We start from the raw sequence: 14152 nt of genomic DNA on the forward strand, positions 1-14152 counted from the left end.
GTCATTAAACTGGTAAAACCATGGTTCGGTTTCCGTTTTCAGCTTAGGTCAAAAATTTAAAATATTTCATTATTTAAAATTTCAAAATTTTAAAGATTTTCCTAAAATGTGAGAATAAGGCACGAAAATGAAAAGATTGTTTAAAAACAAATTTTAATTAAAAAAAAAAAAAAAAACCCGTTAAAACCACAGTTTGTAGCTGTTGAAACCAAACCGAAACCGAACCGATAAAAAAACCCGAACCCAAACCCGAACTCAAACTGAACCAAACGGTTTAAACCGTTACGCCGCGGTTTGCGGTTCGGTTCGGTTCGGTTCAAACCGAACCGTTGCCGATTGTTAGTTTTGTATGGTATGTATGTATGTTATGCATGTATTTGTGTCATGTATGGTATGTATGGTATGTATGTATGCATCTCTCTCTCTCTCTTCTCTCTGTCTCTGTCTCTCTTCTCTCTGTCTCTCTCTCTTCTCTCTCTCTCTTCTCTCTTTCTCTCTGTGTGTCTCTGTCTCTCTGTGTGTGTGTCTGTCTCAGTGTGGACAGCCCCCACCACACTCCATTCTCTCTCTGTCTCTGTCTCTGTCTCTGCATAGTAGCTATGGCGATCTCTCTCCTTCTGACGACGTACGTTAGTTTAACCCAGAATTAGGGTTTTCATTTTTCATTTTTTTTATCTCCCTCCCCCCCCCCCCCCCTCTTCATAGAGCTGAAGCTCAGAGACATAGATAGATAGATAGATAGATAGATAGAAAGAGAGACCCATTTCCTGCATTCCTCTCTCTGCACTCTCTGCTTCTTTAAACACAGCTTTAGGTCTTTTTTTTTTTTTTTTTTTTTTTTTTCTTTTCCTGCCATTTTCTTTTTCTTACAGAGCTCTAAGGCACAGAGGCTGAGAGAAAGCCATTTGGATGTAGCAGAAGAAGGTACATTCCTAAAGAGGCATTGCATTTTGGGGGTGTAGTTCCTTTCTTCAAGGTCTCCATAGAAGCTCTAATGAACTCTTGAGAGGTTAAAAAGAAACTTCAAGATTTTGATGGATTTCTTCAACCTATCAACAGAGAGGCCGTGATAAAATCCGAGGTTAGAATGATTCAAGCTTCAAAATGCCTCTCTTGAAGCTCTCCATGGAAGCTATATTATGGACTTGAAGAAAAAAAGATCTTGATTCTGAATGGCTTTCTTCAAGCTCTCCACAGAGGCGATAATCTGCGCTTGAGGAAGGACCTTCCTTCTTTCTCCATTCAGAGAGTGAGTTAGAGAGAGAGAGAGAGGCCTGATGTTTTATATGTTGCAGGGCTGCGTCTGTTTCTAGGCAGGTCTTTCCTCAGGTTCTTGACAGAGTATGCAATAAGCTCCTGACTAGCAGTAAGCTCTGATATTGCTTGAAAGAAGTACAAAAAGAGGAGAGAGCCAAGAGGATGACTTGAAAGAAAGAGAAAGAGAAAGGAACAGATTAGGGTTTTTTTTTACTGGTTTCATAGTGATGGGCTGTGTCGGCTCGAAAAGGTCGGAGCTTTTGCAGGAGGAGCTTGAAAGCCAGAAGAGCAAAGGTTCTATCAGTTCAACAAAGAGGAGCTCATTTGCATCCGGAAGGTTGAAATACATAGAGGTCATAGGAGATGGTGTGGGTGTAAAAGAGAGGGAGAAAAATAAAAGCAATGGAGGCTCAGATATAAGAAACTCTTGGAGTTGGGATGAAAGAAAAGAGAAACAATGGAATCCAAATCCTAGATATGCTCATCCTCCCAAGAACTTAGAAGGTGAATACGTTGCTGCAGGGTGGCCTACTTGGCTCTCTTCGGTCGCGGGAGAAGCCATAAGAGGGTGGATTCCACGAAGGGCTGATTCTTTTGAGAAATTGGACAAGGTATACGCATTCGCTTTGCATTGCCATCATCATTCAAAATAAATCAGAGGATCTGATAGAGTGTTATGATCATATATGCATATGACTACATATATTGCAGGGGTTTACAGTAAGTTTAGAGTTAGCCCATTGGTTGTTGCCAGCGTTTGATAACTACATTATTATGGGATTTGCACAATAAATGAGAACCTGGATAGGTATTGTGAGAATATGATAATTTTTATCCAGTATGTGATCTCTCCAGGATTCTTTTCAAACATGATCTTGTTAGGGTTTGTGGGCATATGCATAATGATGTTATTAGGAGTTAATCCAGACTTTAAATTTGAAGCCAACATATAAAAGCACATTATAAAAACATTGAAGCCTGGAGTCACACTAGAGCGCATTGTTTTTCAGTATTTTATTTATTGCTAAGCTTTGTGTTTGTTTCTAGGGTCTTTTAATGCTATAACGATAAGACTTCCCCAAAAAACCATCCAGTTTCTGAAAATTAGAGAGTTATCTTCTTATTTTTTCAATAATTATTAATGCCAATGCTCCTTTCACGGCTTCATGAGGTTAATGCTACAAATTGTTGTTAATTAGCTAGTCAGTGAATATGCTAAGACCAATGTCAATTTAGTGGATGCACTTTGAGCCTGATGTAATGATAGCAGTTTGGAAGGAAGTCATGGAAGATTTGTAATATTGAATCTCCATCTGTATAGGAATTGAGAACCCTTTAGTTTTCCTTAGGGTTCATGCCCTTTTACCAAGAAAGATTGCTTTTATTACATAACCTATGTTATAATGGGATCGATTTTCTCTCTGTATTGTGAGGAGAAAAGTGTAATAGAAGACTTTTGTTATCTCTTAAGCCTTTTTGAATGCTAGATACATGCTAGCAAAATGTTACTTTTTTGGGTGTCATAGCTTCATCAATGTTTATATTGATTTTATAATGCTGTATGTTTAAAGCGACTGTTTTTCACTAGCATTCACGTGTATGTACACACCTCCAAAGTGAATTATATTGATCCGACATGCCTGAGGAGTTCCATGGGTATAACTTTGGGTTTGTTTTTTTCTCCACTATTTGAATCTACTTCTGCTGCCATAAAATCATTTTGTCACATTGAACTACACCAACGATCTCCAACCGGGGTTTATATTTGACCATAGATGAAGCAAGGAAGTAAAAGCAGGAGATACAACTAATTTGAAAGATACATACATATTGTATGCATGATAATTTTGGCAATGGACGAAGCAAGGAGTTAGAATGGAAGGCATAAAAACTAATCTTAATTCTTCTCATTGTTTACAGATTGGTCAAGGTACGTACAGCAATGTGTATAAAGCCCGAGATTTAGAGACAGGGAAAATTGTTGCACTTAAAAAGGTCAGGTTTGATAATTTGGAACCTGAGAGTGTTAGATTCATGGCTCGAGAGATCCAAGTACTACGACGGCTTGATCATCCAAACATTATAAAGCTTGAAGGACTAGTTACATCAAGAATGTCTTGCAGTCTTTATCTTGTCTTTGAATACATGGAACATGATTTAGCTGGGCTGGCCTCATCACCCGGGATAAAATTCTCAGAACCCCAGGTATATAGCATAAGAAATGATTTAAAATTAGTTCAATACATAATTTAGTATAAATATATAATGACAAACTTTTTCCTATAAGGTGAAATGCTACCTACAACAAATACTAAGGGGGCTCGATCACTGTCATAACCGTGGTGTTCTTCATCGTGACATAAAGGGATCCAATCTTCTTCTTGACAATTCGGGCATTTTGAAGATTGCTGATTTTGGGCTTGCAACCTTCTTTTCTCAGGATCAAAGGCAACCTTTAACTAGCCGTGTTGTTACATTGTGGTATCGCCCCCCTGAACTTCTATTGGGGGCAACAGAGTATGGGGTTGGAGTAGACTTATGGAGCACTGGTTGCATTCTTGCAGAGCTACTGGCTGGAAAACCTATCATGCCTGGGAGAACTGAAGTAAGTAAATGTCGACCTGTCTCTCTCTACATATATATGTATATGTATGCATATATATTGTAAAAGAATACAATTCCATAATTTACACAGAGAAGAATGAGTCTGGAACTGGTACTAATATGAAAACACATTTAACACACACTACTGTCACAGGAAAAACACTTGTTAGGCGGTGGGACAAAACCCTGGGGGATCTGACCTTACTATTAAAGACAGAAATGTATATACTCATTTCACCCTTGGGGCCAGATTTTCCAGACGTTTTCAGGGTCTGACCTTATGAATGACGTATGTGTATGTATACCCATGTTTCTGCAAGGGGGCAGATTGCCAAATCCATTCGAGATTGATTTACCCTTCAGCAGTATATCCTTTGACTTCAAAAAATCCATCAACAGAAAAACCCTGGTAGTCTTTATCTACAACTATTTACACTAGAACAATACATCCTTTGAATGCAAAAAATCCAACCAATAAAAAATGCCTGTAGTCTAGATCCACAACAGGTTACCCTACAACAATATATACTTTGAGCTTGAGAAACCAACCGATTCAGATACCTGCTAGTCTAGATCTTCAGCAGCTCAAAATATGTATCCTTTGAAGTAAAAAATTAATGAATAAAAAATTCCTGTGAGTCTAGACATTTGCTGATGTATTTGAGGGTGAAAAGGTTTTATGTGCATAAATTACAAAATGTATGTAGGCAAACATGTAATATTTTCCACCATTGCTATTCACATGGGGAATGGTGGTTTGGACATCACTAGTCCACTCTGTGTTCCATTATGATGCTGAGTCTCTGGACCATGCTTCAGCACTTGGTTCGGAACGGTTGGGGTAGTTCCGTTAGTGACCGTGCAGTTTTTAGGAAGAAGGAAAGAGATGCAACCATTATGAGAATTACTGAGTAGTACCACCATATGCTACATTCGGAAGGCTCAGTGCTCCTCCATTTTTCATCAAGTCAGGGTTTCACCAGTTGAAGTGGTGCGTAACATTTGGTTGGACATCCTCCATACTTTAAAAGGACAGTGGGATGGTTTTATTGGGGATTCAGATGCTAAAATTGCTTAGTGTCTCCAGTTTATTACTCTCTGGAAAGATACTCCATTTCTGTCGTTCAAAAATGTCACCCCTCCGCTGATCACTTGAGAATCACATCTCTATGTATACTTGTTTATACTAATGAATGGATATCTTATAATAAAAGAAACATGTAATACCTGTTTTTATGCATGTAAATATCAAATTTTATGTGGAGAAACATGGAAGTTTAATGTTTGGATAAGGAAAAAGATGATGAACACCCCGTGATTCATTTCTTTAGTTGTTAAAGATACACTACAAGGCGATTCTTCTTTTAGATAGACCCAATTTGAGAACTGTATCAGTGGGCGTTCTTCTTAAGTTGTTTTTTTCAGTCGGCCTTTGTATGGATTTTTACAATAAAAATTCAACTTTCATGAAAAAGAAAAGAAAAGAAAAAGACATGCATATGAAATAGAAAGTTGGTTTCTTGCAGGTTGAACAATTGCATAAGATATTCAAACTTTGTGGTTCTCCATCTGAAGAATATTGGAGGAAGTCTAAGCTTCCACATGCAACTATCTTCAAACCGAAACAGCCTTATAAGAGATCCATTGCAGAGACTTTCAGAGACTTTCCACCATCAGCATTGGCCTCTCTTGAGACGTTACTTGCTATAGAACCAGCAGATAGGGGGACAGCTGCAAGATCACTGAAAAGTGAGGTATGGCCCTGGTTGAATTTACTTCGTTAGTAATAACTTACTTTATCCACCCCATGGATTCAATGTATTTTAATACCAAGTCTCTAAATTGTTGGACCAGTTTTTTACGACAAAGCCATTTGCATGCGATCCGTCTATTCTTCCAAGATATCCACCCAGTAAAGAGTTTGATGCAAAATTAAGAGATGAAGAGGCTCGTCGGTAAGATAGCTTCTCCAAAACTGTTTTGAAATCTTCAATAGCAAGTGGTTTTAAATCTGGTTTTGAAGGTCAATCTATTAGAGAAGCCTTTCCTGGAATCATTAATTCCAACTGCTTTAAACCTATCCTGAAATTCTTAATTACATGTGCGTTTAAAGCGTTTTGAGTTACACGGAGCTAATACTTTTTCTATATCCTCTTACATGTAAAGCCAAAGGGCTGCTGGAGGAAGAGTGCAGGGTGGTGATGGTAGAAGAGTAAGCAAAGCAATGCCTGCACCAGATGCAAATGCAGAGTTGGCAACATCCATTCAGGTGAAACATCTTGCAAATACCCTTAACATGTAAGTACCCACCAATGACCATAACAGCATATTCAATCTCACTTCAAATGTTATGCACAGAAACGTCGTCTAGTATCGCATTCCTCAGTAAAAAGCCAAAGTGAGAAATTCAATGCAAGGCAAGATGACTCTGCTGTTGGATTTCGCATTGATCCACCACATGTGGCAGATGGGTCAGCTGTATTTGGTAATTTTGGTCCAGTAGTCAATTCAAGCAAAGGGTCAAGGAAACAAGACGAAGTTCAATCAATGGATTTTTCACGTCCGATGCATCGATCTTTGAATAAGTCATCCTCTTCTATCCGTACTCCAGTTGGAGGTTTCTCCAACCCTTCAATCACTGCAAAGAATAGTGAACCATTTAGGCAGCAAGATAGTACTAGACAAAGTGCTACATTTGGTAGTGTGAAAATCGAAAAACATGAGCATACTGAGGAGCCAGGACAGCCAGAGTCATTCCACAAGGGAGAAAATCGAGCTCAACAAGAGAGACCGGTAATGATGAAATTTGAATTTGTGGAAAGAAAATGCACTGAATCTCTGATAGTGTCCCAAAACTATTATCATTTGCAAAAGAACAGGATTTATATTTGAAACAGCCTTAGAAAATGTGAACCCTACATAGGATGAGGAGTAAGAAACCTGATTGAAAATGTGGAGCCTTGGCATCTATCTATGCATAGATTGTGAGGAACTTTTTTATTATAAGAGAACCTCTATAATGGAGACTAGACATATCTAATAGATTCAAACAATTGGGTTTGTCTTTTGAAATGCAAGTAATGTGAACCCACATTGGGAAGGGGTTGTGAACCTCATAGAAGAGAGGTGAACACTGGAGCTTCACCTTCTAGCTAAAAATAAAGGAAGAAAATGGACCTCATGTTTGTAAGAGAGCATAATATGAGCAGTGTCTGATTCATCCAACTATTGGAACATAGGATAAGTAGTATCTGCCTTCAATAATATCTAGATAGAACTAATTTCTCATATTTGAAATGTGAGCAATTTAAACTCACATTGGATAAGTAGCGGAAAACCTCATTGAAGAGTGGAGCATCAACTTAAAGTTATAAATGGAGGGTGTGAAGCTCATGTTTGTACGAGAACACAATATTAGCGATATCTAGATAGAACTAATTGCTCAAGCCTCATATATTTGAAATGTGAGCAATGTAAACTCACGTTGGATAAGGATTGGAAAATCTCATTGAAGAGATGGAGCCTCAACTTCTAGTTATAAACAGAGGGTGTGAAACTCATGTTTGTATGAGAACACAATATTAGTGATATCAAATAGATAAAACTACCTGGATTATATTTATGTCTCTGGCTTCTGTCCCCTTGCCCTTTGTTTTTTGCTGCTGTAAGCATCTCCATGTAGGATTAACTTCAAAATAATACAGACAAAAGATTTAGAAATACATTCTGTCATTATCAGGTATAACTTTGAAAACGATATAGTCTAACAATGCTTGTAGTTTTATGTGCAGAGCTTCAATGGAGGACAATTGGGTCACATACATTTCTCTGGACCGCTGCTACATCCTTCATCAAATCTTGATGATATTCTTGGGCAGCATGAAATGCAGATACAGCAAGCTGTAAGGCGTTCTCGCCAATATTCAAACGGTGCCTGGCCAAGTGTCTCTCTTCAGAATCATGGACCATTACCAGTGAGACGACGAAAGCAAAGCAGAGGAGAGATAGTGGAGCTTTTGGAAGCAGAGCAAGGTCTACCAGCTCTAGTCGAGAAACCCGAGACAGAACATGAAATATGATATGATGTGTGGCATTCAGTAGTGATGAACATTTACAGCCTTGCCAAAATTCACATAAGATTAATGCATTGTGGTCGTCATTGATAAGAAGGTAAAGGAAATGTGGACTGCAGCTAGATACTGTAATTATGAAGTGTTTGAAGAAGTTTACATAGCTACACAAGTTTTTACGACGAGGATGGGGTTGACCATTTCATGAGAACCTCCGTGCAAAGATATTCAGGAATGTCCATGTCACAAGAGGCCCTGCCTGTTTTGTAAGCCCATGTAAAGACATGGCTTACGTTATTCATCTCTAACTGCTACACTCACACATCTGCAAACTATGCAAAACAAAAACTGATAAATATATAACTTACTGCAGCTGTATCTTTCCTAAAGATGATGGCACATGCAATCCTGCCTTTCTTTATTCTCAATATTGAGATTCTACGAGTTTTTAACTTTAAATTTCTATAATGATATTGAAACTTCTAAGGATGTGGGAATCTAGAATACATGCAATAATTTGTCACAACATGCATGCATCTTACGTTAGACTTATTTATTACTCTTATTTCCAAGCTTTCTTGAACCTTGGATGAAGTCACAGGCTCTCTATTCTTGTTCACTATACATAACTGTCATTGTTTGTATTTTTTGAAGGGACAGATGATATGTCAATTATTTTGACGTTCTAAAATGATATGTAAAATATGTATTTATGCCATAGAATTGCTAAGTATTTGGGTTAAAAAAAGTCTATTGTATACACACACGCACATACTAAGGAACTACCAAAGAATTTATGTACTGTATGTACATCCTTATAAGCCATCATCCAAAGGTCAGCAAAAAAATGTAGACAAAAGTACAAATTAGATACAACCATAAAACATTTGCCAGATCTCTCAGCATCATAGAATGAAATCACATGTAAAACAATGGACATGATTGAAAGCAAAAAAATGTAGACAAAATACAATTTAGATACCACCATGAAACATTTGGCAGATCTGTCTGCATCATAGACTGATATCATATGTAAAACAATGGACACGATAGAAGAATTATGTATTAGTATTAGAATGGACCGCATACAGAAAATTGTGATGTACAAAGTAAGGAATCATGTAGAAAACTTGTGAGGCATAATATCAGCAGACATTTTCTCCAAATAAATAAGAGACACATGCATTAAACAAATGTGCCTCTTATATGTTGAATCTTTATATAAAATTTGGAGTAGATACAAGAGGGGAGATGTTAGAAAATATAACTTTTGTTTGGCAATCGGTCACCATGTGGGAAGATTGAGATTGGCAGGGAGTTTTCCCTTCTTTTACATACCACATACTTTTAACACAAATAAAAACATAACTACTTCATTCTAAATACGGTTTTGTTCAAGAGAAATGAGACTATGTCCGCTTGAGTTGTGGATAGAAATGTAACGTTAAGGAGGACAATATCTTTATTGCAACAAAATGAGACCATGTAGGTCCTTTCCATTGAAATTCTAAATGTTTTATTCAAGTACATAGATGCGAGAAGCTATGTCAGACACCAACCAATCAAAACCAACAAGAAGACCCTCTCCAGTAACAGCACTACAGCCAACAATTTGCCAGTGTCTACTAGTATCCATTACCTCCAAGTTCAAAACCTGATAAAACATCAAGGAAGTTATTAGAGAGAATACCTTTAACAGAAAATGCCGAACTGATTACATGGGCATTGGAAATAATGACAATGATGTTCCGTATTCTGATTTGGAATGCTACTTAATTCGTTTTAAGTTGAGAATCCTTACCCGGGGATGAATTAATGAGAACCTAACTTTATTGCATACTTCTTGACCCAAGGGTAAATTCAAAACAGGGGATATTATTTATATTATGCTATACATGAGGGTCCTATTTTTGAATTTTCCCAAAGAAACAAATTTCATGTTTTTAGTTTGAGATCATGCACGCTCAGCAAAGTGACCTGTTTATTTACCTTCGCGATTTCAGATGGTTTTAAAGCACCTCTAATATCTTGCTTATTTGCTAGCACTAGCAATGATGCTCCAGACAGCCTCTCTTCTTTAAGGAGATTATGAAGCTCTGCTTTACAATCATCCAAACGTCTCAAGTCTGAACTATCAATCACCCACACAAGGCCATCTGTTTGCTCATAATAATTCCTCCAATATGACCTTAATGTTTTCTGCCCACCCACGTCCCAGATATTGAGTCGGAAGCTGCCATTGCAATAGAAAAATGGTCTTAAAATAACATATATTTGCTTGAGGGATTGATGTGAGACCAATAATATTTTGATGACACAAAGTAGCACCTACTGGTAGGCTAAAAAGCTAAACTAGAAAAGGAAAAAAAAAACAAGTCAAGGCATGAATGCTATCACTGTCGATGTTTTGCACAATAAACATGTTACCACACACAACAGAGTTTACATTATGGAGGTTTTTATCCATATGGCCTTGACAAAAGAAATAAATGTATAGCTAGGCGTTGCTTGATACGTCAAGAACAGCATGCCCTATATTGGTCATTCATATAAGTACATCCCATGATGATATGATGCATTACATCATGTTATCTCTTGTTTTCACCACCACCACATTAGTATCTCCAATCAAAATTTCTCATACTACTAGTACATCCCATGACAATGTATTTGTAGTTTCCCCTGGTATTTCTGGTTTTCAAAGTTCATAACGATACAACTACGACACTAACATTGCACATAGGTGAATGGAGAGTTGATATGAAAGGCACTAATATGGAAGTTCAATCATGAAGTTTCAAATTTGAATCTGGATCATCAAAATTTTCTAGTTATTGTAAATTACATATTACATAACCAATGTTCTTATATATATGGTTTTAGCAACCTTGGGCATTTCTCTGAGTCTCATTTTTCCAACTCGTATGCAACTATGGAAAGCCATCATGCAGATTTTTTTAGGGTTTTAAGGTTCAGGGAGTTTAAATCAAGATTTCACAATAGTATAGGCTTTCTTGATCAGTCTGTAAGCTGATGTTTACCATCTCTTCATTGATATGTTCCAACACAAAGGAGAAAAACTTATGATTTTGCACTATATCAACAACTGATTGGATGAATTCTATTCAACAAAATATTCATCGACATTGTTTTACAATAATGAATCTTCAAACGGTCAATAGAGTTATGTATGATATCTGGAAAGCTTATAGATTGGACTGATGAGTTAAATCTGAAGCCAAAGGTAAGGCTTCACATGAAACTTTGGATTCAGTGACTAAGTTTCAAATTGGAGCATGGAAGCCCAAAATTTCCTTTTTACAATAAATCATGTATACGTATCATGTGTGTGTCTGTGTGCATTTTGCAACCTGGGTCATTTATTTGAGTTTCTTGGATGTTCCTGAATCAGGTTACAAATTTAAGAACTGATTGCAATACACACATTATAAGGATTTAACTATCAAGCCAGATCACTATAGTTACATATAGAAACACGTTATTTTTCATACCTTTTGTATTGCATAGTCTTTATGTTGAAACCAAGGGTAGGGCTGATACCACTCGTGTCTTCGCCATTGATTCTCTTGACTATGGTAGTTTTACCTGCATTATCAAGGCCCCTGCCACAAATGATTTTCTTTTCTTTTCTTGAGAAGTAAAAGAATCTCCAAAAATTCCAAGAAGAAGAATCTCCAGAGACTGCAAATTATTATTATTAATTCTTTTTGAAAGGAATTTCTCCAAAAGGATATAAACAAGAAGCTGCAAAGGATGAGAATCTCCCCGAAGGATGTGAAGCAGGATTTCCCAACAATTTTTGAGATGGGAATCTCCAGAAAGCGTGGCAAGAGGAGTGCCCAAGGAACATAAGGAAGAGCAAAATCAATGTGTGATTGTGTGTGTGTGTTGGGGGGGGAACTTACACCATCAGGATCCGCATCTCCTTCTCTTTCTTCTTAACCTTTCGGATGATTGAGAGAAGACCCATCTCTGTCTCTGTCTCTGTCTCTGTCTCTGTCTCTTGCTCTGTTTCTGTGCCTGTCTCCCCTGCAGTTTGGGAGGTACATATGAATACAGTATCTATATGTATGTATGTATGTATGTATGTATGTATGTACATATATGTGTGTATGTATGTGTGTATGTATGTATGTATGTATGTATGTATGTATGTACATATATGTGTGTGTGTATGTATGTATGTATGTATGTATGTATATGTATGTATGTATGTAAAATAAACATAGTATTATTTGTTTCCCAAGAAGGGTTGGTTTGCATGCATCTTGTCTCGTCTCTCGCTCTTCTATCTATCGATCACCACAAAAGATCTGGTAAAGCAGCTCGTCTTCTGATCAAGTGGATTCTTTGGAAGAAGAACTCCCTTGTAAGCCGTCGGTTTTTCGATAAGGATAGCGAAAGATGCTATCGAAAGGCGCCCTCTCCTGCTACTAGTTTCTGGTGTCCGTAAGTGTTGTGTCCCACCTATACAATGAAGCAACGAATCATTGTAAGAGTAACCAACACTTTTTATGAGAGGGGAGCTTGGTTTTCATAAGAGTTTTTAAGATAGTATGCGTCGACATTAGGATCAACCTTCAATCCATAATGTTAGTGGTGGGTATTGATGCTCTCCTAGGAGTTTCAATTCATAAAGTTAGTGGTTGTTATTGCCTAAATCCCATATAGGCATGAGGGGTGAAAAGGAGATTGATAAGTTTCTTTATATCAACTTGAATCATTAGGATGGTCAAGAATACCATTTGCCTTGGCTTGATTATGATCATACCCAAGAAGAAAGGGAAGCACGACCTTGATTAGGAGATTGTTGCTCCCAATTTGCATGAGAACAAAAAATCTACCTTTATTGGTCATGTTTCACTTAAAGTGCCCAAACTAGTGAACACACCAATATCAAAGGTCCCGACCTCACCCACAACCATTGAGATCATTGACTCCCTTCCGAAGTCAGATGAAGTTATTGGCACCATCATCATGATCTTGCCCTTGATTGTGCAATCGTTTTCTATTCTCTATCCATTTGGTAACGTTATATATGTGTTGAGTTGTGTTAATTGTGGGTACTATGCTATCGATCCCTGATTCTTTTCATATTGTGCATTTTTTATTCGTGCAAGACTTGCATACAAGGTCATAGGTCAAGGTTGAGAGTAGATGTGTTCAAGGTAGACCGATGCTTAGAGTGGAGGGTCTTCCTTCTAGAACTAACAATAAGAGAAGTCAACATACATAACCAAAACCCACAATGATAGTAGAGGATAGATGTTGTGTAGGTTGTGTTTGTTGCGCTGAATTGCCAGGATTTTCTTCAAGGGGAGAAAGACCATGGGATTATGTGGAATAGATGCCGAAGAGGACGAAGTGAAATCTACATATTTTTATTGCTTGACTATATCAATTTACACCACTTAAACAATACCACTTTAATCGTCTCTCGAGAATGCAAGATGACTTAACTTACAACTCTCATATGTGTGTAGTGGGGAAGATTTAGATTCTCAATTATCACTTAATAGGCGAAAGCTCTTGTGATATGTTATTCCCCTTTCTTTTGCTTCGTTTTCACCTTCCTTCATTTTCCTCATTGTAGGAAACTCTTCCTTTTCTCCATCTTATCTGATCTCTAAATATTATTGTTGTCTTCTTCTTCCTCCTCCCTTCACACTCTTGCTCCCTAATGTTATTGCTTGCTTCTTCACTTACTCATTGATTGATTTCTTCCTTCCTTCCTTCCTTTATTTCCCTCTCTCTCCCCAAGTGTTTTTTTAAAGCTACGGACCATCCTCATTGACATGCTTCTAGGTTTCTCTAGAAGCTAATAGAACATCTTTTAATAATTATAAAAATGGGCATGGTCAATTTTAATTCATAATTATAAAAATTGCCTTTTAAACTTTTAGAACAATCCTTTCTTGCATGTACAAATATGGCCCAAACATTCAAAAGGCCACAACTCAACCTCTAAACATCTAAGTCACGTGTTGTTTTCTCTATGATCCCTTTATCACTAAGCGTAGCCATTGGTGCCCAAATTTGACTACTTTCACCTTGTCAAGTGTGAGCTTCAGGAGAACATGAATAAAGGGAACTCATTTTGGATGAGAAGGTGAACCTTGACTATTATATGACAATGGAGAATTGGGCTAACCTCTTTATGAAGGCCCTAGGAGTTGAGAAAATTAAGAAGTTGATCATTG

The 14152-nt window shown here is 37.4% G+C and overlaps 2 protein-coding genes and 1 long non-coding RNA gene across 3 annotated transcripts; 1 reads left to right on the plus strand and 2 right to left on the minus strand.

The window, feature by feature from the left end:
* Positions 1-1153: 1153 nt before the first annotated feature.
* LOC147849692 (putative serine/threonine-protein kinase At1g54610) lies at positions 1154-8472 on the plus strand. The gene is made up of 8 exons (XM_087337110.1): positions 1154-1868; positions 3178-3462; positions 3545-3862; positions 5388-5615; positions 5716-5816; positions 6028-6130; positions 6220-6654; positions 7653-8472. The coding sequence occupies exons 1-8, from the start codon at positions 1485-1487 to the stop codon at positions 7938-7940; spliced, it is 2142 nt and encodes a 713-aa protein (XP_087193236.1). The 5' UTR covers positions 1154-1484; the 3' UTR covers positions 7941-8472.
* Positions 5731-6191, minus strand: LOC147849693 (uncharacterized). The gene is made up of 2 exons (XR_015531723.1): positions 5939-6191; positions 5731-5903 (listed from the first exon to the last, which is right to left on the minus strand). It is a non-coding gene; the product is annotated as an uncharacterized LOC147849693 (long non-coding RNA).
* Positions 8473-9392: 920 nt separating the features above from the next.
* TTN5 (ADP-ribosylation factor family protein) lies at positions 9393-12006 on the minus strand. The gene is made up of 4 exons (XM_087337111.1): positions 11858-12006; positions 11444-11554; positions 9921-10164; positions 9393-9585 (listed from the first exon to the last, which is right to left on the minus strand). Exons 1-4 carry the CDS (start codon positions 11920-11922, stop codon positions 9448-9450), a joined length of 558 nt encoding a protein of 185 aa, XP_087193237.1. The 5' UTR covers positions 11923-12006; the 3' UTR covers positions 9393-9447.
* Positions 12007-14152: the final 2146 nt, after the last annotated feature.

The sequence above is a fragment of the Azolla caroliniana genome, unplaced genomic scaffold, assembly GCF_043228905.1.
Source record: "Azolla caroliniana isolate FFs.n. ecotype wild unplaced genomic scaffold, voAzoCaro1.0.p SCAF_22, whole genome shotgun sequence".
NCBI classification, from domain to species: Eukaryota; Viridiplantae; Streptophyta; class Polypodiopsida; order Salviniales; family Salviniaceae; genus Azolla; species Azolla caroliniana.